General features: G+C 37.0%; 1 protein-coding gene and 1 non-coding gene across 3 annotated transcripts; both read left to right on the top strand.

Annotated features, from left to right (window-relative positions):
- The first annotated feature begins 248 nt into the window (after nt 1–248).
- Nucleotides 249–2,904, top strand: LOC100799161 (PPPDE peptidase domain-containing protein 2-like). Of its 2 annotated transcripts, none has more exons than NM_001254316.2 (5): nt 249–320; nt 958–1,063; nt 1,194–1,291; nt 1,628–1,944; nt 2,331–2,904. In NM_001254316.2, the coding sequence occupies exons 2-5, from the start codon at nt 1,055–1,057 to the stop codon at nt 2,744–2,746; spliced, it is 840 nt and encodes a 279-aa protein (NP_001241245.1). In that variant the 5' UTR covers nt 249–320; nt 958–1,054; the 3' UTR covers nt 2,747–2,904. The 2 variants fall into 2 exon arrangements, with proteins under 2 accessions (NP_001241245.1, XP_006601819.1); XM_006601756.4 differs by lacking the exon at nt 249–320 and adding an exon at nt 347–423.
- A 15,243-nt stretch (nt 2,905–18,147) lies between these two features.
- On the top strand, nt 18,148–18,254 carry LOC113000307 (small nucleolar RNA R71). The gene has a single exon (XR_003265597.1). It is a non-coding gene; the product is annotated as a small nucleolar RNA R71 (small nucleolar RNA).
- Nucleotides 18,255–25,920: the final 7,666 nt, after the last annotated feature.

Here is a 25,920-nt window from a genome sequence, read left to right as displayed (position 1 = left end):
AATGACGAAATGTGAAACGCGTTAACCAATGTCGGTTTACCAATATGTAGAAAAAATTCAAATAAAATCAGGGAATAAAAATATAAATTGATGGCAAAAAACACGTGGACTAGCGTGGTAGGTTCTAGAAAGTCGTGGAGGCTTACGGAAAGGTAAAATGTGATGGCAGTAGAGAATCTAGATCTCCAATGGACAATACAATAACAATATTTTTTCTATTTATTAGGACGTACCCTCCAAAGGTTTTTCTTCGTTGTTGCAGAGGAACCGTGTTCTCTAATCTTGTAATTTTCTGTGTCGCTTCGTGGTTCATTCTTCTCGTAAGTTCTCTCTTTCTCTGTAGGGTATTTTTAGGATTCATGTTGTGTGCGTGGTTTACTAATTGATTCAGATATTTTTGAAGAGTTTATTTTGTTCCTTAAGGTAGAATTTGGGGTGCCAATTTTGTGTTGGATCTGTAAATGTTTGAAAGTTTGAATTTTGGATTTGGGTCTACCCCGTTGTGGAAAAAAACTTTTTTTTTCTTGGGTTGGGGGATTCAAATTGTGAAATTTTCAAGGGGTGGTTTTTTGAAAAGGGTCTTTGCGTTTTGTGTTGCTTCTGGATTTGGATTTTGAATTGTTGTTTTATTGATTTATTTTTATGAAATATTTTCTTATTCGGTTGCTCCATGTTGAGATGTTTTTCTGTTTATCAATGTTTAGTTTTTGTTTTGAAGCCTACTTTGTGGGAGATTTGAGTGATTTGGACGAGGCTTGCGGTTAAAATTTCGTTTGTTGTCATTGTACACACACACACAAAAAAAAAATGATTATGATAACAAATGATGGATCTACTTGTTTCCTAGTAGGACACTTTTCTCGTGATTTTGTGGTTTTTGTTACATGTTTAGTTCATGAGGGTGTTTCTCTTTTATGGTTGTTTTGGTATGATTCTTACCGAGTTTCGCTGTTTCAGGTTCTTGTGATCTGTTCTATTTTGGAGTACTTACAACACTCCTTTGCAAGTTTAATTAATTAAAGAGGCTAATCAATTTTCAATTGGACTGCAGCAGATGGCTGAGGTATGTGGTACTAATGATGTTTTCCAAATGTCTCTTTGTAGATAATTGTCTATTTTGTATTTTACATCTTAGTACTTGGCAATTGTTTTGACATTTATCGTTACATGTTACATTTGATATTTGATCGCAGGAGGGTTGCAGGGTTACTCTAAATGTTTATGACTTGAGCCAAGGACTAGCACGGCAGCTTTCAATGTCCTTTTTGGGGAAAGCTATTGAAGGCATATGGTGAGTGCTTCTCTATATTGTTGGTCCAGGGCAAAAAGTTTCTTTGATTGATGCCATTGCTAGTTGTATTCTTAACGAAATTGGATTTGTTTTGGGGTGACTGTTACACATGTTTATTGAATATTAATGCTGTGATCTGTGGATATGCAGTGTCTATTTAGTTATGGATTACTATAGAAATAGATATGAATCAAAACATGATAATACCTGAAACTTGGGTTTGCTACTTTTTTCTCTTATCATTTTTTTGGATGTACACGATAATATCGTTAAGAGTGCTATTCTTTTGTTGGAATCTGGAAAGCCTATAATTTGTGTACTTTGTTTGTGCCTCAGGCACACAGGAGTTGTGGTTTATGGTAATGAGTATTACTTTGGTGGTGGCATACAACATTCTCCTGCTGGATTAACACCATATGGAACTCCACTTAGAGTGGTAGACTTAGGTGTGACACATGTTCCCAAGGATGTTTTCGAAATGTATTTACAGGAAATCAGTCCGCGATACCTGCCTGAAACATATAGTCTGCTTACTCACAATTGCAACAACTTCAGCAATGAGGTTGCTCAATTTTTGGTTGGTGCGTCCATTCCTGAATATATTCTCCAGCTCCCCAATGAGGTGATGAGCAGCCCAATGGGAGCCCTTATATGTGAGTTATCACCTCTAACCCTTCAAGTTCTATTCCGAATGTGGATAGTTTTTTTTAAAGTATGTCAAATATTTTTGACACAGTGAAAGTATAATATATAAAATTAGTGAAAGCTTGTAATAGAACTACTTCATAGCAAAAACGCTTTGTCTTCTAAATTTGGATCTACTTGAGTGTTGATAGCAATTCAATCTAACTTTGCATCAGCATCTACATTTTCCTTCATTCGTTGGTTTTCATTTTCATTCTACATTTATTGTTGTAAATGATAAAAGATTTCTCCTTCTGAGTTAACAAACTTTTGAGCTTATCTAAGTACCTATTTAAGAGTAATCTTGCGGCATTTATGCTCATTGCTTATTTATCTTACCACTTTCATTTTGCAGTGCCTATGATACAGAACTTGGAGACAACACTGAAATCTGGTGCAGTTCCTCAAGTACCTCAATTCAGGCCTTCAACTACCCTGAATGCTTCAGCTAATACCCAAAAAAACTCTAGTATCTCCAACTCATCCACTGAGAATGTTGTGAGCAGAGAGGTGAACAAGGAAGTGAAGGGCAAAGATGAAAAGGCAGCATCACCTTCTGCAAAGCCAGCAGGGGAACCCCAGAAGTCATCACCAAATGGGGTCACAGCAGATCCTCTTGGAGATGCACGCAACAAGGTTCAAGATGAGATTCTCAAAGAATTTGCTGCAATCATGGCTAGTGGGACAATGCGTGCTAGTGAGGCTGCAGCTCTAGCCACTAAAAGAGTCATGCAAAGATACGGCCATACTACTGCCGTGTCTCAGAATTAGCTACTTTTCTTCATCATTCTGACGATTTGTGGGTCTAAAATCCCTACATACTATCACTGCGCAATTGCAGTGTTTCATATCATTGGTTATTATTTGAACCGGGGAAAACATGATCAACTTGTAACATCTATTCTATGAGGAGACTACTTTATTGGTAATGTGTATGTCGGATTAAGTGGATTCGAGTGAAATGTTGATCAGGGGAGTCATTTCGACATATTTTCTGGAATATAACTCTTGGATTATAAGTTTTTAAGAAGGCTCTTTTCACGTGGCAGAAAAGAAGTATATAAAGTGGTTTTAATGGTAGCTCCAATTCAGCTTTGGATAAGATATCCAAAACTTCTGGAACAAAAATTGAGAAGGGGTTTTTCGTAAGTTAAAATTGTTTAGCTTATGCATAGGTTAAAAAGCATATTTTAAAGAAGATATAAGAGGATTATAACTGCAGCATTGACCATGAGAAATCTACCGTTCCATAAACGATGACATGCCTGAATTCTCTTGAAAGAGGAATGTTTTTTGGAATGTCGATACGTGTGGTGCATGGCGGTCTCGTGCTGATATGCATTAAAAGTGCACCATAAAGATTTTTAAGTAATTTGCTTATGCATTAAAAGTCCACCACTAAGGGAAGTTCCATATGTTGTTGATCCAGGAGGGGTGTTGGATGCACGCTACCAAAGGAATGTTACCATAAATCATAATTCCACTGTACCTCACATACAAAGTACACAAAATTCCAAGTTGACATGTCCATAATGCAATGAGCAAAAAATGGTAAGTTTTTATATATATAGAAAATTGGGGACCGTGTAATCCCAATTTCTGTCCCCTTTTCCCCGGAACTAAAAAAAGAATCCGAAATTTTTAAAAAATTAGAATCCGAAGAAGAATAAAAGTTATTTTTTGATTATTTAAGAATCTTCAAGTTTCACGTATTGCAATGTTGTTGTAAGCCATATGCCATATGCCACATCCATCGATACCAGTCCAACAATTAAATTGACATTGCATATCTACACAAACTCCATAAATAATAGGAGAGTTAACTGGTCGGTGAATTTGATTAAATTCTTAATGAAATGGCTTTTACTTCCTGCACCGCCAAAAAATCCAAACAGACAAATTTGCCCCTACAGCCAACCACCCAACACCATTGTGTCCCACTTCCACCCAACCATCCAACACCATGCTACATGCAAACACCGCCATCTAACACCATCGTTGGAAACTCTAATGTAGGGAAGAAGGCGCAGATGTAGTCCAAGACAAAAGAGGTCTAGAATGCGACCCTATTTTGGAAAAGCTTGTTCGGAAGTCATTAGTTTTTTTATACTTATGGAAAGGTCTTTTCCGAAGGTGTCTAAAAATTAGTATCTTCTAAAAAGACTTTTTTAGAAGTATATTTGGATACTTCCCAAAAGATCTTTCTAGGAGACACTAAGTTTTTAAACTTTCAAAAATATCATTTCAAAAGTATGTTTTTGTACTTTGGGAGTACCTTTCTAGAAGACACTAAATCTTTTGGAAAAGTCTTTTTAGAAGTATGTTTGCATAATTCTCGAAATTTGAAAAAGGAATTGGTGTATTTCGAAAAGGTTTTCCTAGAATAAGGTGAACTTATAAAAGAATTTGATGCAACCTTGAGAAGTGGGGCAGCATGGAGTCTCCACTGCATTTGGCATTGTTGCTTTGGTCATTAGAGGAGGTGTTTGTTGATGGTGGCCGCCAAAGGGGACGATGCAAGGGTATTTGTGTCCAATCAGATTATTTTGGGTGCAAGAAGAAAAAGGGGTGCAAGAAGTAAAGGTCAAATCAAAATTGTGCAAGTTGAATTGGGTTGAGTTTTTGGATATTTTTTTGAAATAACCAAAACCAATCAACTTGAGATTAGTTTGGGTTAAATTAATAAGGTCTTTTAGGTTGTATCAATGGGGTTAAATATTTAAATTTAGGTCAAATGACCTATTTAGTCTTTTACCTTGTTTTTTTCAATATTTATTTTTAGAAAATTCATTTTGGTCTTTTATGTTTTATAAAAGGACCAAAATGGTCCTTCCATCTGTTTTAAACTAACACCGTTAATAATTTTATGACATTGGTAGCTAAAAAATACTACAAAATGTATCCTTTTTTTTTCCTTCGTCTTTCTCTTCTTCTTTTTCCTTCTCCTTCTTCCTCTCGGTTCTTCACTAGACAACACAAATCACAAGGACGACCTCCCAAATTTCATATCTGAATCAGATCTAGATTGTGAGGACAAAGTTCAGGACGATGCGTAGGGGCACCTTGACGGAGAAGGGGTTGTCGGTGAGGATGAACTTGAAGATGGTGCGCTGAAGTACTGTATTGGAGAAAGGGTATGTTGACGACAAGGACGAAGTTGAAGATGATACACTTATATTTGATACACAGAAACTTATGAAATCTCTATTGGAGGTTTGTTGTCTAGTGAAGAATCATGTAGATGAAGGAGAAAAAGAAGAAGAGGAGGAAGATAAAGAAAAAAAAGGATACATTTTGTGATAGTTTTTAACTGTCAATTTTTTACAATTATTAACTGTGTTAGTTCAAAATAGACAAAAGGACTATTTTGGTTTTTCTTTTAAAACATAGAGGACCAAAAAAAATTTTAAAAAAAATAAATGATTAAATTGAATAAAAAAATCCTATAAGAAACCAAGTAGGTCATTTGACTTTAAATTTATTTAAAATTCTTCAAAATTGAAGTTGAAATAAAAATAGAAAAATAAATTATGAAGATTACTTTGAAGTTGATTATTTTGATGATGATGTGATATTCTCATTATTTATAAAATCACAATGGAAAACCAAAATAAAGAATTGAAAATTTAGGATAATGAAATTTGAGATATTAATAAATTAAGTTTGGTATTTGGTTGGCGCATCGTCCGAGCACTCTAGTTGCTTACCAAGTACTTGAGTTACAATAAGCCAAATGTGATTATCAACCTAAATAAAGAAAACCTAGCTACATTTTAATGATGTATCAATGAAAAATAATGAATAAAATAACTATAATCCATATCAACAAGTGTATGATACTAATTGTGGAAATTTAATAAGCCCATATCATTAGGATAAATAAATATAAGATTAAGGCATGTTCCATAATAATACGAAGAGAATCAGATAATAGAATTTTTGTGCAACTGGTGCAAAGATTGACACATTACTTTATTCATTAGAAGTAGATGAATGGCTTGGCCGATCACTAGACGAGAGCAAATTACTCTCATATGGAAATTCATAACAAGAGAAAATGAATGTGATAGAGGAGAAAAATACCATCCTTTGTCCCCTCGAATCCTCTCCAAGCGAATCACCACCAAGTGGCTTTTTGTGTCTGTAGGTCCTTTGTTCAATGCATTGTTATCAAGGTTCGAGTTGTTTGTTAGATCGGACATGTAATTGGCTTGATAAAAATCGGTTGGCTTGATCGATTTTAGATATAATTGATGACTCACTTAAACCGGATGATCATATAAAAAAACTAAAAAGATACCCTTGATGCAACAATGTTATTGCTTGGAGTTTGTCGTTGCAAAGTGGCTGCACCTTCGTCAGCACATGTGTTCGTCAATCATAGGAAAGCTATAATAGAGAACGAGTGGAAGAAGAAACATAGAATAAGAGACAATGATCAAATAGAAATAGGAAGAAAAGAACCATAGTGTGCTTGTTGTCTCCAATTCACGAAGGATACCACGTGAAGCTATCTGAGCAGTTGAGTAATGTAACTCTAGGTTTTTAGTTTTCACAAGTAACTATTGTTTTAGGATGAAGACTATGGTGGAAAAGGTTAACTTGTTTCCCACAATAGGAAACAAAAATATGGAGTAATATGGTTCATTAAATACAATCAATGGTTAAAATAATTGGAGATTACGGTAGGCATGTTGGAAGTCCACGTCCCCGCACGTTTCATGCTTCTATTTTTATTTATTTTTTTTAGAAAATTTTGTTATTTATGAAGCTGGTCCATTTTCCTTTCACATTCAATTCATATCTTTGCAACATATTTACAATCACCTTCAGAAACAAATTACGTACCCATCCTTTATCTCACGTATTGATAACAAGTTGGTTGAACTCTGTGATGAACAGACTCTATAAATAGGATGGGGTGCTCTCAGTTTTGTATCACCAAATCCACTTCTCTATTCAAAAAATACATCATCTATTCAGAGTGAGCAAAGGTCTGGAAGAGCAAAACTGTCTTCAGTTTCGTGTATGCGCTGCTTCGCATTCGATTTGCAATGGCTGGAGGTATGCTCATAATATTTAGTTTCCGCCGTTTGATCTGAATATGCCATTTAAATTAATTTGCATGTTTAGATCAGTGCCTGTTTAATTTACATTTGGTATCAGAGCCTTTTTATACCTCTGCCTTGCTTGTTGGGTCGTTCTTATTATGCGTTTCCGGAGTTTATTTTCTGAGCATATGAGTGTTATGTTTTAAGCCTCCTTAATTCGAAATAACATCAAAATTAGGAATAATATGAGTTTTCTAATTTTTCTGATTTAAAATGTGTTTTTGGGTGTCCAAAATGTATATAATGGTGTGGGTTTTCGAAATCGGGTTCGCGGGTGTTAAACAGATCCTTATGACCCGGTTGGAGGTTGAAGACGAACATTCACATTTTTTTGGTTGCTGATATGAAATTGTTAATAAATATTATTTCGGAGAATACTAAACAAAGCATGACTTGATCTAGTGGTTGATACGGTTTATATTACCTCTTTGTCGCCGGTTCGAATCTCATTGGTAGCTAGTCTTCAACCCTTGCCCTGCAGCATGAAATAACTCCCTTTGCCATTGGATTTGATCCTTTCAAGTTTATTACATGTTGAATGGATATACGTACAATGTTATTTGAATTGGTATACATGTAATTTTTATTATTTAATATTGAGCACGTTTGCATTATTAAGTATGTTATGCAAAGATTACTTTTGAATGTTAAGTGATTAATATAATTTTATTAAATTAGAGAGTAGTAATAGCATCTTTAATTGAGTAAAATTATATGCTAAATTTATAATCATATTAGAAATATTAATTGTGATTAATCATATGTAATGTGATGAAATCTACCCACAGGAATTTTGTTGTATTTGTATGATTAATTAGGATAAAATATTAGATTATATTTCTTAATTTACCCACATGAATTAAGGAAAAGAACATGATTTAATAGTTTTATCATAAAGTTGCATGATGAATCTAATTGAGTAGGACTTTAGCCCACAGGCAAGTTTTGTGTCACTAGATTCATATATTGAGACATGATTTGCATTGGCAAAACATGACATTTGTTTAGTCTCAAATTTTCTTAATGAGCATGTGTGTTTGTTTGCAGTTTCACAATCTATGAACATTTCTTGTGGCCTTCCCATATTGAAAGGTGATAATTATAAGGTTTGGAAGGAAAGAATTCTCCTTCATTTGGGCTGGGTGGATATTGACTATGCTATAAGGAAGGATGAGCCACCGACTATTACTGAAACTAGTGAACCTAATGCTGTTGACCTTTATGAAAAGTGGGAGAGATCTAATCGTCTCTCCGTTATGTTCATAAAAACCAACATATCCACTAGTATCCGGGGTTCAGTTGACCAGCATGATAAGGTCAGAGATATGTTGAAAGCCATTGATGAACAGTTTACGACCTCTGAGAAGTCGCTTGCTAGCACACTCATTATGCAATTCTCTTCCATTAAGCTTACTGGAACGAGAGGTGGGCGTGAACATATCATGCGCTTAAGGGACATAGTGGCTCAGTTGAAAACCCTGGAAGTTACCATGTATGAATCCTTCCTGGTACATTTCATTTTGTGCACCCTACCTTAACAGTATACACCCTTTAAAATCTCCTACAACACACATAAGGATAAATGGTCTATTAATGAACTAATGACCATGTGTGTTCAAGAAGAGGAGAGATTGATATTGGAAGAGGGTGAGAAGGTAAATTTGACTACTTCTACTTCTGGAAAGGATAGAAAGAAGTCTATAGGCACCAATAAAGGAAGGATTCTGACTCAACCAACAATTAAAAAGGAGTCAAAGTGTTTCTTCTGTAAAAAGAAAGGACACATAAAGAAGGACTGCCCCAAATTTAAAAGTTGGTTTGAGAAGAAAGGTACACCATTTACTTTCGTTTGTTATGAATCTAATATGATTAATGTGAATCATAATACATGGTGGATTGACTCAGGTTCTACAATCCATGTTTCTAATACCTTGCAGGGTATGGAAAGCCTAAGGAAGCCAGTGGGAAGTGAGCAGTGCATTTACTCAGGGAGTTGGATGAGCTCGCATGTAGAGGCCATTGGAATGTGCGTCTTAGTTTGAAGTAGTGACTTTAAATTACATTTGGAGAAAGGTTTTTATGTTCCTAGTTTTTGTAAAAACTTAATTTCTGTTTCTAAACTTGCACCTTTGGGATTCTATTTTAATTTTATAGACTTTGGTTTTAATTTACTGAATAAATATGAAATTATTGGTTGTGGTCAATTGATTGATGGTCTTTATTCGATTGAATTGAAAAGCAACACTACTTATAATTCTATGCACGTTTCTGTTGGGTTAAAACAATGTATTGTGAATGAAGAATCCTCTATGTTGTGGCACCAAAGATTAGGACATATCTCTATTGAGAGAATCAAGCGATTAGTAAATGAAGGAGTACTTAGTACTTTGGATTTTGCTGATTTTGAGACTTGTGTAGATTGCATTAAGGGTAAGCAAACTAACAAGTCTAAAAAGAGTGCAAAGAGGAGTTCTAATTTATTAGAAATCATACATACAGACATATGTTGTCCAGACATTGATGCAAATAGTCTGAAATACTTCATAACCTTTATAGATGATTATTCACGATATATGTATCTCTACTTACTTCATTCTAAGAATGAAGCTTTAGATGCCTTTAAAGCTTTTAAGGTTGAAGTTGAGAAACAATGTGGAAAACAAATTAAGATCGTGAGATCAGATAAAGGTGGGGAGTACTATGGTAGATACACAGAGGATGGACAAGCACCAGGTTCATTTGCAAAATTTCTTCAAGAACATGGGTTTGTTGCCCAATACACTATGCCTGGTTCTCCGGATCAGAATGGTGTGGCAGAACGAAGAAACTAGAGTTTGCGACATATACGCATTTGGGGATGCCCATCTGAAGTAAGAATTTATAATCCATAAGAGAAGAAACTAGACCCTAGGACTATTACTGGGTATTTCATTGGATATGCTGAAAGGTCTAAAGGGTATAGGTTCTATTGTCCATCCCACAACACTAGGATTGTGGAATCAAGGAATGCAAAGTTTCTTGAAAATGACTTGATCAGTGGGAGTGATCAATTTTAGAACATTTCTTCTGAAAAGGATCACTATGAAGCTGAACCTTTTGGGACAAGTAATAGGTTGGTAGTCATTCCCACCCCTCAAGTTAAAATGGGTGTTAGACAACCAGTGATTGAAGTTCCACAAGCTATTGAAATTGATCATGTAGATCAAGTTGTTTGTGAGGAACAACATGATGATATTGAACAAATTGGTGAAGAACCGGTTGAACAAGTTCCTCAGCAGGATGACCAAGTAGCATTAAGAAGATCTACTAGAATAAAAAAGACAACAATTCCTAGTTATTATGTAGTGTACCTATAAGAATCAGACTACAACATTGGAGCCGAAAATGATCCTGAGACGTTTTCACAAGCCATGAGTTATAAGGAATCAAATTTGTGGTATAATGCTATGAGGGATGAGATGAATTCTATGGCATCTAACCAAGTTTGAGATCTCGTTGAGTTGCCTACTGGTGTAAAAGCCATCGGATGTAGATGGGTCTTCAAAACAAAGAAAGACTCAGAAGGCAACATTGAGAGACATAAGGCAAGACTTGTTGCTAAAGGATTCACTCAAAGAGAAGGAATCAATTACAGAGAGACATTTTCCCCTATATCTAAGAAAGACTATCTTCGAGTAATTTTGGCATTAGTAGCTCATTTTGATCTTAAGGTGCATCAAATGGATGTGAAAACGGCGTTCCTGAATGGTGATCTAGAAGAAGAGGTTTACATGAAACAACCTGAGGGATTCTTATCTAGTGTTGGTGAGCACTTAGTCTGCAAGCTTAATAAGTCCATCTATGGATTGAAACAAGCCTCCCGCCAGTGGTATTTAAAATTTCATGAGGTTATTTCTTCATTCAGCTTTGAAGAGAATGTCATGGATCACTGTATATACCAGAAGGTCAGTGGGAGTAAGATTTGTTTCCTTGTATTATACATAGATGATATTCTTCTTGCGACTAATGATAAGGGTATGCTATATGAGGTGAAAAATTTTGTCTCAAAGAACTTTGATATGAAAGATATGGGAGAGACATCTTATGTCATAGGCATAAAGATCCATAGAGAAAGATCTTGAGGCATTTTAGACTTGTCTCAAGAAACCTATATCAACAAAGTTTTAGAGAGATTTAACATGAAAGATTATTCACCAAGTGTAGCTCTCATTGTGAAGGGTGTCAAACTCGCTTTGAGTCAGTGCCCCAAAAATGATTTTGAGCGGGAACACATGAAAAATATTCCATATGCTTCAGCAGTTGGAAGCCTTATGAATGCTCATGTTTGCACTAGACTTGATATTGCGTTCACTGTTGGAGTTTTGGGAAGATATCAAAGTAATCCAGGTATTGACCACTGGAAAGCTGCAAAGAAAGTGATGAGATATCTTCAAGGAACAAAGGATTACATGCTCATGTACAGACAAACTGATTGTCTAGAAGTGATTGGCTACTCCGACTCAAACTTTGCTGGTTGCGTTGATTCACGAAGATCAGCATCTGGTTATATTTTTATGTTAGCCGGTGGAGCTGTATCTTGGAGAAGTGCCAAGCAAACCTTAACTGCTACTTCCACTATGGAGGCTCAATTCGTTTCCTGTTTTAAGGCTACCTCGCATGGTGTATGGTTGAAGAGTTTCATGTCTGGCCTTAGAGTTGTGGACTCTATTTCTAGGCCATTAAAGTTGTATTGTGACAACTTTGCTGTGGTGTTTATGGCTAAAAACAACAAAAGTGGAAGTCGAAGTAAGCACATCGACATCAAGTACTTAGCCATAAGAGAACGTGTTAAAGAAAAGAAAGTGGTCATTGAACACATCAACAATGAGTTGATGATTGCTGATCCTTTAACTAAAGGCATGCCACCAAAGAATTTTAAGGATCATGTAGTACGAATGGGACTTGGTTCCATGATGTAATTTCATTGTACGTACATTTGTTATTTTCAATGAAACTCTTATTCTGTTAGATATTTTCTCATATGGTTTTGTGCACATATTTATTTATTTCGAGAAAAATCATTCGGTTTAGATATAGAATAAACATATGGTTTATTCATTAAGTTGAGAGCTAGTGTTGAGAGACTTGATATATTGTGGTACATGAAAGATACTACTCATCATCAGAGGACCTATTGCCATGACTCATATATTATGTTTCTTGTTACGGTTGATGTTGAGTTAAATGGACCAAGTGGGAGAATGTTGGAAGCCCACGTCCCCCCACGTTCCACGTGCTTCTATTTTTATTTTTATTTTAGAAAATTTTGTTATTTCTAAATCTGGTCTATTTTCCTTCCACATTCAACCCATATCTTTGGAACATATTTGCAACCACCTTCAGTAACAAATCACGTACCCATCCTTTATTTCACGTACTGATAACTTCTATCTCACGTTCTGACAACAAGTTGGTTAAGCTCTATGATGGATAGACTCTATAAATAGGATGGGGTGCTCTCAATTTTGCATCACCAAACCCACTTCTCTATTCAAAAAATACACCATCTATTCAGAGTGAGCAAGGGTCTAGAAGAGCAAAACTGTCTTCATTTTCGTGTATGTGCTGCTTCGCATTCGATCTGCAATGGTTGGGGTACGCTCATAATATTTAGTTTCCGCTGTTTGATCTGAATATGCCATTTAAATTAATTTGCATGTTTAGATCAGTGCCTGTTTAATTTACAAGGCATACATACACTGAAATAATTTTTTTATAAAAAGAATACATCAATAAAATAAAATAAAATGCATCGTCCTCCTTCCTTTCATCTTCTCTGTTGTTCTGCCAGTGTTGTCGGCACCAATCACGGTCAAGTGCGGCCTCCCCTTGCAGCTTGGTTTTTTCCCCCAAAAAACCTTCCCCCACTGCTTGGAATCCCTAAGCTTGAATCTACAGACAAACGGCTTAACACCCATACACTCCAACAACAAGAAGAATGACAATCTTTCGACAAAAGCTTGAACATTTCATGTCAGCGTGTCCAAGACCGCCACCTCTGTCATTGTCCTTGCTGCATGTCGAATTTGGAAATGCACTCGTGCCTTAGATTTGAAAATACACTTCACGCTTTAGATCTAAAAATGCACTACACCTCAGATTCATAATGCATGGCCTTGCACACAACAGATTTGTCGCGACAATCTCCCAGAGAAAGTCCCAATCGGCCTTCTTGTTGTGCATCTTGTCGTGATTGATGGTAATGCCAACGACATTGGCGCAAGAGTGGGTTGTGATGGTGCACATGGGCCTACCGACACCGTAACCCACGTCGAGGATTCTGTTGTCGGGCTTGGCCTCGACACTGTCAAGGAGGAGTGTGGAAGACGTCGGTGATGGAGCTGCTAGAGGTATAAGTAAATCGGTTATTTCATCACTTTCATGACCCAACCCACAAAAGGAACCTTATTTTATTTATTTTGGCTCTCCTAATTAATCACTTATTTAGTTATTATAAACTTAAGACCAAAAAAATAAACTTAGAGACCAAAAACAGTGATTGTAAACCTATCTAATTAGGTATTTTTTTATCTTATATTAATTAAGTTACTATGAAAAAAAAAATTTGGTTGGACAAATTTCTCTATTATTATATTTTCCATTGTGTAATTTCTATTTATTTATTCATACAACTTAACTAGTGACTCATTGATTCAATCATTAACCCAATGACTTAGTGTCTTGACTTAGTCTGTCTCTCGAATTAAAGTCTGATAGCATTGGTTCTATGCCTTTAGAGACACATTTCTTTTTGAGCAAATTACATTCATCTCCCCTAAAATTAAGACTTATTACACGGGCATCCCCTATATAAAATACCCCTACATAGACACCCCCTAGTTATTGCAATTCCATTACACAGAGACCCATTTCCCCGATAAAACATTGTTTTTGTTAACATCTAACTTACACATGTGTGTTTAATGAAACACATAGACCAAATTGCCCTTGTCTTCCTCAAGTCCATGAACTTTATTCAAACCCCAAAACCCAGAAATGCATCCAACTTCCAGAAAGAAAAACAAATTCATTCTCACAAATGCAACAAATTGCTCCCATGATTTTTTTTCATTTATATAAATCTTCAAAAGAAGAAATGCCCTAGGATCATCACATGCATACAAATATGCTCTCCAAATTCTAGGAGTACCGCTTACACCAATCTAAAGCAAACTAAATATGTTCAATGCCAAGTAATAATCCAATAACATACAAAAGATTAAACACTAAAAAAATATTAAAAAATAAAATAGACAAGAAATTGAATGACACAATAGGAAGAACCAACTGAGGGTTTAGCTCTCCATAGCAGGGAAGCTTCCTTTACAACAATGAGAAGAGAAGATGAAAGATAGAAGAAATACAAGTAGTGGGGATGTCTCCTCCACCTCTAGAAACCTCACAATCTCTCAAAATCTCATCCAAAGCTCCGCAAGATGGCTTCCTCGTCAAGCTCAGCTCTCTCTCAGTCTTTCCACAGCCAAAAACTCTCCAAAAAAAAACTCAACTACCTTTCAGAAATTATGATTTCAGCTTAAATAGGCAATCCTGTCGGTGGATGCGCGCTTAGCGGAAGATTTGCTCGCTTAGCGCACGTAAGTGACTTTTGGCTTAGCGCCAGTCACACTCACTCAACCTAAAGGTGAAGACGATGCGCTTAGCAAGTTGGCTTTCGCTCAGCGCCTCTATACAACTCATCCTTCTTCTAGAATTGTCCATGCACTTAGCCATCAGATGGGGCATTTAGCGGATGATGTGCTTAGCTAGAAGATGAGTGGCTTAGTGAGTTCATGAAATCTGAACTTCACCAATCTTTCCTATTTTACCTGAAATTGAAGTGGAATGATCATTAAATACACAGAACTGGGATACAAAGTACCTATTACCTAAATTATCAAAAAGTAATTACAATACTACCAGAAACAACTATACATGGGAGGAGTTGTATACAATTTACATAAGTTTTTACACAAAAGTTAGTCGTATTGACCGACTAACAGAGGGCTACTGCTTGTACGGTTTGGAAACGGGAACACCCTAAGGTAGCTAACACCACCATTGCCTTTGCTGAGGTTGTAAGGTCGAACCACCAACTGTCTTCCAAGGTTGGCAGTGTCTTGGCCAAGTTGTTGCACACAAGGTTGAACGGTGATGAATTGTTCGCATGCTGTAAGGGTTTGTAAGAAGAGAAAAAGGACTTAGATGGAAAGGTGGAAGGCATTGCAATGAAAAGGGATGAGTTTGCCAAGGTGGTTGCTAATTTAGAGGCTTGGCTAAAAGAATTGGAGTCTAGGCTGGTGGATTCCAAGCTGCGAGTGGCTAAGAAGAGGGAGCCCAACAAGGAGCTTGAAGAGGAGCTGATAATGTACAAGAAGAAGGATGTGGAGTAGCATGAAAAGGTATTTCAAAAGGCCATCAGACAGGTCGGGTTCTTCACCAAGGACCTTGACTTGGGTTTTTTTATCCTTTCAAGGACTTGAAGGACGGTGTTCTGCTTGATGAGAAAGAAATTATTGAGAAGGAGGAGGTTATTAATGAGAAGTAAGGTGTTGAAGAGCGAGGAGATGATACCTAAGTTTAGGTTGCCTTTTGTTTATTTTCTTTTTTTCTTCACTGTTGGATTATGGTCGCATAGGCCTTGTAATGTTGACCATTATTATTTTCCTTCAATGCACATATTTTTCCTTTGTTGAAGAATTTTGTCTTGTGTGTATGTTATGTGTGTCTTGTGTGTTTGCCTTTGTCTATGCAATGCTCTATGACTTGTGGTGGTATGATTGGGCCGTCATGATGAAGGTGAAATCTTTGACTGCGTAGGAAGCAAGACTTTGTCGATGTGGAGGCAAGACCTTGGTGGTCTTGTGAAATAGAATAGTAGATGACATGTAATCATCTCAGGTTTGATTTCAACCTGATTAAAGGTCTTATCATTAATGCGGTGGTGCTTCCTTTCGCTTTACGGAGCTTCTCCTATGATGCTTCTGAGGAGTTAGTGTGATAGACACCTTGTTGAAGGTCTTTTCAACTAGTCTAGTGATAGTTCATCTTGGCCTATAGATTTTCTCCTATGATGGTTATAAGGAATATGTTCAGCTTGCCCCTGGTTGAAGGTCTTGCCAACAAGTCTATGGGTAGGTCATCTTGACCCGTGGAGCCTGGACCTTGGACTTTGGTCGTTGTAGTTGTTGCAAATGACCAGACCAAGCGGGTGCCTTGGGTTTTGTAGGCATTCATACCAAGGGTAGACCTTAGGTTTTTGGTACCAAGGGAGGACCTTGGGTTTTTTTATAGACTTGTATTCCTGCACAGATAAAAATTAGGAATAGAAAAGATTGTTAAGGGTAAACCTTACGCACCTTGAGTTCCTATGGAGATGGAACTTAGCAACAAAAAAGGCTCACCAAGGGTGAACCTTGGTTTTATCGAGCCTTGGACCGGGGACATGTTTGCCCTAGGTTTTGACAAGCCTGTGGAGTTGCATCGAGGCTTACTAAGGATGAGCCTTGGATTTTGTGAACCTGTGAAACTCACCAAGTGCGAAGCTTGGGTTTATCGAGCCTTGGACCGGGGACATGTTTGCCCTGGGTTTTGAAAAGCCTGTGGAGTTGCATCGAGGCTTACTAAGGACGAGCCATGGATTTTGTGAACCTGTGAGACTCACCAAGTGCGAAGCTTGGGTTTGATGAGCCTTGTGTGTGTAGCGTATGTGTCATGCTCTTGCATACGTGTCGTTTGGGGAGTGACATGTACTGGGGTCATAGTGTCGTGAATCTGTGGGACTCACCAAGGGTGTCGTGCTCTTGCATATGTTTCAATCATTGAGGTGGCACATACTGAAGACGTAGAGGCATGCTCTTGCATACAAGCCACTTGTGAAGTTGTACATACTGGAGACCTAGTGGTGTGCTCTTGCATACATGTCACTCGTTGTGGGTGGCACATACTGGAGACTTAGTCGCATGATCTTGCATACATGTCACTCGTTGTGGGTGGCACGTACTGGAGACCTAGTGGCGTGCTCTTGCATACATGTCACTCGCTGTGGGTGGCATGTATTAGAGACCTAGTGACATGCTCTGGCATACATGTCACTCGTTGTGGATGGCACATACTGGAGACCTAGTGGCGTGCTCTTGCATACATATCACTCACTAGTGGCACGTATGCAAGAGCATGCCTCTACGTCTTCAGTATGTGCCACCTCAATTCAGGTTGCTCATTGACTCCCCGGCAACTGCGCCAAATTTGATCGAGGCCGTACCCGAATCAAATAAATATTAAAATTTAGTAACTAGGAAGTGATCCTAGGTCGTTTCCCAACGAGCAATGATACACCAAATATTCATAACAGATAGTAGGAAATAGTAACAAATTGGGGGGGGGGGGTGGTTGTTTGCTTTTGTTGTTGTTGCTGGATTGGTGGAGGAACGTATGGTCTACTTGGGCCAACAGCATTTTGAAAATAAGGTTGTTGTTGTTGCTGCTGTTGTGAAGGATTCGACCATCTAAGGTTGGGATGATTCCTCCATCCGGGATTGTACCTGTTGCTGGAGAGAGTTATGCTGTTGTGGCTGATTTTGCTGCTGGGGTTGAAGAGGTCTTTTGTAGATGTTTGCAGGATAAGCTTCAGGCTGCTCAGTTGCTTCAGATTGTTGCACAGAAGGGCAAAGGTCTGTGTGGTGGTCGGCAGAGGAGCATAAACCACAAAGTCTGGTGACAAGTGCAGATTTTTTATTCATGGCCAGTTGGGTTACCAGGTTAACCAAGGCATCTAGTTTACCTTCAAGCTTCTTAGTCTCACCTGATGAAGATGAATTCGTGGCTACTTCATGCACTCCTCTAATGACAATAACATCATTTTTGGCACTGAATTGATAGGAGTTGGAAGCCATCTTCTCAATTAAATTTATGGCTTCTGCAGGGGTCATGTCTCCAAGGGCTCCACCACTGGCAGCATCTATCATACTTCTCTTTATGTTGCTGAGTCCTTCATAAAAATATTGGAGGAGAAGCTGCTCTGAAATCTGGTGGTGAGGGCAACTAGCACATAATTTTTTAAATCTCTCCCAGTATTCATATAGGCTCTCTCCACTGAGTTGTCTAATGCCTGAAATATCTTTTCTGATGTTCGTGGTCCTGGAAGCAGGGAAATTTTTTTCTAAAAATACTCTCTTGAGGTCATCCCAGCTCATGATGGACATTGGAGCAAGGTAATATATCCAGTCCTTTGCCACTCCCTCTAAAGAATGAGGAAAGGCCTTCAGAAATATGTGATCCTCCTGGACATCTGGTGGTTTCATGGTGGAGCAGACAATATGGAATTCTTTCAGATGCTTGTGTGGGTCTTCACCTGCAAGGCCATGAAACTTTGGAAGCAAATGGATCAATCCAATTTTAAGAACATATGGGACATCCTAATCAGGGTATTAGATGCACAAGCTTTCGTAGGTGAAATCAGGTGCAGCCAATTCCCTTAGAGTCCTCTCACGGGGTGGAGGGTGTGTCATGTTCTCAGAATATTCAAAATCAGAATGCTCAAAACTATAATGCTCAAAATCACCAATAACAGAATGCTCAGGATGCTCAAAAGGTACTAAATGATGTCTAACTAATCTATGAAATGTCCTATCTATCCCAGGATCAAAGGGTTGTAAGTCAGATGGATTTCCTCTAGTCATACACTAAATTCAGCATGCACAATTAGTTGCCTTCTTATGCAAGTAACAGTGTAGGTTTGAACTACAGCTACCCTCAAATGACGCCCAAATGACTTAAAATTTTGTGAGCAACCTTATAAAATGATGAGAAGATAGCACAAAAAATTTCAAATGACAATTCGAAGTCTAACTATATAAGCTAAAAATGATAAGTTAAGAAAAATAAGAGAATAATACTTGAAAAATAAAAAACTTTTGACAGAATCACTTTTTTTGGACGATGGAGACCTCAAATACATATATAATAATTGCGATTCTGATAACCAGAGCAAAAGTTATGGCCGTTTGAAGTTTTGACAAAAATCAAATTTGCTACTTTTTTGGAACTTTCAAATCTAACCAAACTAAAGGCTTTAGCTATTTTTCACAAAAAATATAGATTAAAAGAAGTTACCACAAAAAAATTCAGCCAAAAATAACAACTCTAGCTACTAAAACAAAAAATCCCAAATAATTCAGCAAGGGTGGTCGCTAAAATCCGTCGCTACATGATTTCCACTACTACTTTGTTTTGCCGCAAGCAAAAGTGGTCGCTAAATCTGTCACAAAACACTATTCACAGCAAAACACCTAAAACTGAAACAGGGGAAGCGCTTAACAGAAAAACTAAAACAGAACACACACTAAACAAAATACCAAGACACTAAACAACACTAACACACACACACACACTAACACAACACTAACAATTAAACATAAAACACGAAAGAATTAAACACTAACACGACACTAGTTATTATGAACCTTTGGACACTACTCCCCGGCAACGGCGCCAAATTTGATCGAGGCCGTACCCGAATCAAATAAACATTAAAATGTAGTAACTAGGAAGTGATCTTAGGTCGTTTCCCAACGAGCAATGATAAACCAAATGTTCATAATAGATAGTAGGAAATAGTAACAAATTGGGGGGGGGGGGGGTTGTTTGCTTTTGTAAATTAAACAACGAGTAAAATTGAATTAGAAAATATCAGAATTAAAATACATTGCTTCCCCTTGATTCACAAGCAAGTCTCTTATCCTAGGTTGCTAGAATTTATCCTTTATCAGTTCAACCACTTAATCCAACCCTAAATTAAATTACTAAGCGAAATTTAACATAAGACATTCATTATGTGATTAAGCAACACATACACCAATTACTCATAAACGATCATTAAGCATGAATGTAAATTAAGCACAGAGACAATTAATCAAGCACTAAGCATGCATGAATTAATAGCAACAAATTCAGAGTAATTAGTGAAGAGGAAAAACTGAACAAAATTTAACAGTAATAATAGAACCTCAAAGAGAACTGTGCTTAATCCTTAAGAGAAAACAACGCTGGGGACTTAGCCTTCCATTAATCAATAGAGAACAAAATTATAGATTGAAGAACAAAATTTTATTGATAAAACTAAAAGTCAGAACTGGAATTGCCAAAAACGAAAAAAGGAGAAAGGGAAGAGAGGAGAGAAGAGAAGAGAGACCTAAACTAGAACCTTGGTGTTGTTATATAGTTTTTTCAGCCCCAAAGCTTACAAATCTGTTTTAAGTCCAAGCCCATAAGTAAAATCAAATCAAATCTAGATAAGATAAGATAAGATAAGATCTAGATGAAATAATATTTAGATGAGATCAAATCTAAATAATATCTAGATAAGATAAGATCTAATTTTGTAGAATAAATTAGTCTGCCCTCTTCAAGTCCAAGGCCAATGCTGGATTCAAGCCCAAGCCCAATTCTAGATTCAAGCCCAATGCTTCATTAATTCCTGAAATTAGATTAAAAACATCAAATTAGCTGAATGGCCCCAAATAATAAAACTGCCTGATAAATTTGACAATTAAGACTAATCAGTATTTAAAATGGTGCAAAAAGGGTTAAGAAATAGGAGAAAATAATGGCACATCACACGTACTGAAGACCTAGTGGCGTGCTCTTGCATACATATCACTCACTAGTGGTGGCACGTACTGGAGACTTAGTGTTAGAAGGACGGCTCACCAAGGACGGTCCTTGGGTTTTAAAAGCCTTGGAGCTACGACTATGGGTATACCTGCCTTCTAAAGAAAATTATAAAAAGAAAGGGGTGTAGAATTTTTATTCAATGTATTTGATTGAGTACAAATTCCCTTCGTTATCCCAAATGTGCCTTGTTAAAACCTCTTAAGCCTGAATCCTGATTTTTCTCCTTTTTTGGACAAAAAACTTGAATAGGAAAAAGAGTATAACATTTTGGATTTGCGACCATGAATTGCCCTTCCTAGTTGGGACCAAGCTTTTCCGCTTGGGGATCTTTTCTGGCTTAGCCTTGGACTCGCCACACGAGGACGTCGGGTTGAAAGACACGTGGTTAAACTTTTGTATTGTATTTCCTTGCTGCTTAGAGTTTGGTGGCTTCTTCCATGATCCTAACCATGTCTTGGACTTCATTTGTTGTCTTGAGTTCTACCCTCATGTCTTCTTCATTTTGTTGTTGCTAGAACAGCAGTCTCCTTGTCAATGGTTCCCTGAGTTCAATGGGGATTATGGCATTTATGCCATATGTGAGTTAGTAAGGAGTTTTGTTGGTTGTTGTCTGGGGTGAACAGTGGTAGGCCCAGAGTATACTGGGAAGCTCTTCTTTCTATAAACCCTTAGACTTATGGAGTCTAGTGTGTAGGTCCTAAGGATGACTCTGTTAGCTGCCTTTGCCTAACCATTGGTCTGAGGATGTTCGATAGAGGTGACAAGGTGCTTGACGCCTAGCCTTGTCAGGAAGTCTTCTTAAGTTTGAGCTTTGAATTGAGCATCGTTATCCATGACAATGACGTATAGGAGGCCATACCTGCATATAAAGTGTTTCTAGGTGAATTTCTCCACCTCACTGGCTGTAATTTCCCACAATGATCTTGCTTATATCCACTTGGTGAAGTAATCGATGGTGACCAGTAAATATTTGACCGCTCTTGGGGTCTTTGGAGGTGGTCTTAATGTGTCCATTCCCTATATGGCAAAGGGCCAATGGGAGCTCAGACTGTGAAGATTGTAAAGAGGGGTGCATGGAATGTCTGCAAACTCTTGGCATCATTTGCATCTCTTTCTAAAGTCAAGGGTGTCTGCCCTAAGTGTTGGCTAGTAGTAGGCAACACATACCACCTTTGTTGCAAGGGATCGTCCCCCTATATAGAGACCATAAATTTCTTCGTGGAGTTCTCTCATGACATAATTTGTTTGTTGGTTGTTCAGACATTTTAACAAGGGTATCATTAACCTTCTTTTGAATAGCACATCATGAGGATGTTGTAGTAGTTGGCCTTCCATTTCAGGCGTCGGGCTTCATTCTAGTTTGATGGCAACACCCCCCGAATTAGGAAATTCCTGTAGGGGGTCATCCTGTCTAGTTCCTCTTCTTGTTCAACCATAACTTCTTTAGTGTCTATGGTGGGAGTTTGGAGCGTCTCCTAGACGATAGTCTTGAGGTGCCGGGTCTTTTTAGTGCTGGCCAACTTGGAGAGGAGGCCTGCCCCGGTATTACTCTCCCTAGGCATGTAGTACATTTTGAAGCATTCGAAATTGTCGATAAGAGTTTTGGCAATATGATAGTACTTGAGCAGCACTGTCTCCTTGGTTTGGTATATGTTGGCAACCTGTCCCTCGACAAGCTACGAGTCGGTATAGCATCGTAGCTTCTTGGCCCCAACTTCTCTTGCTAGTTTTAAACCTGCAATGAGTGCCTCGTACTTGACCTAATTGTTTGAGGCTTTGAAGTTGAGTTTAAGGGCTTGCTCTAGAGTGACATTGTCGAGGCCTTCAAGGATGATTACTACCCTACTCTCTTTCACGTTGGATGAACCGTTAATTTAAAGGCTCCACTAGTCTAGGGTGGTTTAGTCGTTCCCAGTGAATTCAGCCAGGAAATCTAATGCAATCCTACCCCCCAAGGGCATTAGATAGAAGACTCCAAGAAGATTGGACCAGAGATGCAGGAGAAGGCCCTAGGGTTCTTATGAGCCTTAGGGTAGATTTTGGGCCTATGGGGGTAAGTATGAGCCCACTTATCTTTGTACATATTAGATTAGGATTTCATTATTTTTCTTATTTCTTCCTCTCTTATTGTTTCTCTTTCATCTTAACTTATTTCTTCCACTCTTTTTTTGCCTTTTAATTTTCTCTCTTGTTTTTCTTTCCACAATTTAAGGGATCTCAACTCATCTAATATCCTATACAAAGGGTCCTTAGGAGTAGAACCCTCACCATTAACACTAGATGAAGAATGAAGACTCATGTTGGTTTCTAAGTTGTGGTTCTTTCTTATTGGGAGTTTGAAAACAAAAGGTAAAAGAAACTATGGTTGAAACTAGCCAAAATAAACACGAAAAGAGGTGTGAAAGATAAGATAAAAACTAATTGGTAAAAAGCAAGTTATCTAGGCGGTTTGACAATGGAAGGTAAAGGAAATTTAAAACAAGCTAAACGGTTTCCTATGTGAAGGTTTGGATGACCCTTTGGAGGTACCAAGTGGCTCTTCACTTAGTATACATGGTTTACACTAAACTATTACACACAAATAGAGGTTGGGGCGGTCTCTTGGAGACTCCCAATACACCCCTGAAGAATGTCCAAATACAAGGAATTGCAATAGAAAAAAATTCAACACTTAATTGTTCTATTACAACAAACTTAATAAAGCAATTAAGGTCTTCAATGCTTGTTTGTTTTCTCAAGTGTTTCACTCAAAATTTGGTGAGGCTTTGGTTGCTTCAAATTCAATGGTGCTCATACAATGGTTAACCTCCAAGACTCAAAAATCTTCCTTCAAGCATTGCACTAATTTCCTCGTCCAATCCTTATTGTAGGCAACACTTAAACACAAAAGAAAAGACAAGCAAGAAACCAAAAGATGAAATGAAAGCTAAACCAAAAGGAAATTTAACATGACATTAATTCAATGAGATTCAAGGAAAAATAAAGCAAAAGGACAGCACCACAAGCCAAGGTGGAACACAAAGGAAGTCCTAGAATAACACTAGATTAGATTGACAAATTAAAAACAAGACTCAAAGCAAAATTCTAGTTATGTCAATTTGGCAACACAATTAAAATATGAACAATACCAAGAAGTCAAATAGGCTTGTAATACAACTCAAAATAATGAACAATTTTTAAGCAAATCAAGCATACACATTATTTTTTTTTTTCTGGACGTGTATTTTGACGTTAATCTTTATCACCTTTTCTTGCTCATTTATTTTTCGTTTTTGTTCATTCTTTTTCCATTGTTTTTGTCCAGATATCTATTTTATCCAGTTAAAATTTAAGCTCAAAACTCGAAGTATTCAAGCCATGGCAGAGTTAAGAAGACAGTATGCCAAAACTGACAACAACCATAATTTCAACCTACAAATCAAGAGTAGTGTTTATGTTGATTAAGGCTTGGATAGTTACAATTTGTGTTTGTTTATGCTTAGATGTCTTGGATAACATAATTCAAGAGAGCTTAAGACTTATTTTGATTCACAAATCCAGCCACAACTCAACACCACAACTCAATTTCTTCATAGGCATCATATAGGAAACTTAGAAAATAAAAAAAAGTTCAACAACAAGACTACTTCTAGGAATTGATTTAGAACATGTTATGAACTAAATAATATGCATGAATTAGACTCATAATTTAAATGATAGGCTAAGAATTGTAATAATACATGAACAAGTGTATCTAGAATTCAATCTACAAAATCAAAATTCAACACAAACTTAGAACATAATGTGACAATTATTATGACTAAACATGACTCTAAGACAACATGAATGAAGTGATTTATGTTAGACAAATGGCCTCAGTTATCTTAAGAAGGGGGGTTGAATTAAGATACAAAGACTATTCCCTAATTAAAATTTCACTCTCTCTTTTTGGATTAACAATGCACCCTTAACATGAATTACTCAAAAGACAATTCAAAATAAACTTCTTTAAAGCAAAAGATAAATAGCAATAAATAAAAGAAGTTTAAGGGAAGAGAGAAATGCAAACTTGATTTATACTGGTTCGGCCACTTTCCGTGCCTATGTCCAGTCCTCAAGCAACCCACTTGAGATTTTCCACTCTCTTTGTAAAACTCCTTTTACAAAGTCTGAACCACACAAGGACAACCCTTCTCTTGTGTTCAGGAATCCTTTACAACAAGAGACCATCGGTCTCTTAATCCCTTTTCAGAAGTAAGAAGAAGAGAAGAAGAAATCTCTCTTGAAAGAGAAAGATATTACAATTGAATATCAATCAAGATTCGTTATTGAATATAAAAATGTTTGACCAAAGAATCCTTTTTGAGAGGATAAGACATTTCAGTTCAGAAAAACTCTCTTAATCTTTTGAGATGATAAGACTTTTTGGGCAATAAAAACTCTCAAGAATTTTTTTATCCCAAGTCCCTTATATATAGGCCTTTGATGGCCATTCAAAAACATTTGAAAATATGTGACTGTTAGGAGTTATATTCGAAAATCCTCACTGGTAATCGATTACAATAATGGTGTAATCGATTACACATTTACTTCTGAAGAGTTATGACTCTTCTCATTTGAAATTTGAATATTTAAACACTGGTAATCGATTACCAACTTACTGTAATCGATTACACAACTTTGAAATTTAAATTCAAATTTTTTATGGCTGTTTTAAAATGTTCCAAACCTCTGGTAATCGATTACAAGTCATGTGTAATCGATTACATGCTTTCTAAAATATTTAAAACCTTTTAAAACCATTTCAGAAAGCATATTGGCCACTGGTAATCGATTACATCCTCTAGTAATCGATTACCAGAGAGTAAATCTCAATTTAAAATGATTTAGATAAAATTCTTTGGCCAAACCTTTTGCTTTTTCAATTTGGAACCTTCTTCCTAAGATTCTAGAGATCAACTTGATCATATATCTTGATTTTCTTTGATTCTTGGATTCTTGTCTTAAATAAAACTTGAGAAGCACTTGATCCTTTGGCATCATCAAAACATCAAAATATCTTGCTTCTACAATTTACACTTAGACTTTGTGTTTGCTTTTCTAATAAATATTTTGCAAGAAAATTGAGATCTAAAGGTTCAGCAC

The sequence above is a fragment of the Glycine max genome, chromosome 18, assembly GCF_000004515.6.
Source record: "Glycine max cultivar Williams 82 chromosome 18, Glycine_max_v4.0, whole genome shotgun sequence".
NCBI lineage: Eukaryota > Viridiplantae > Streptophyta > Magnoliopsida > Fabales > Fabaceae > Glycine > Glycine max.
This window is presented reverse-complemented; position numbering and strand designations above follow the sequence as displayed.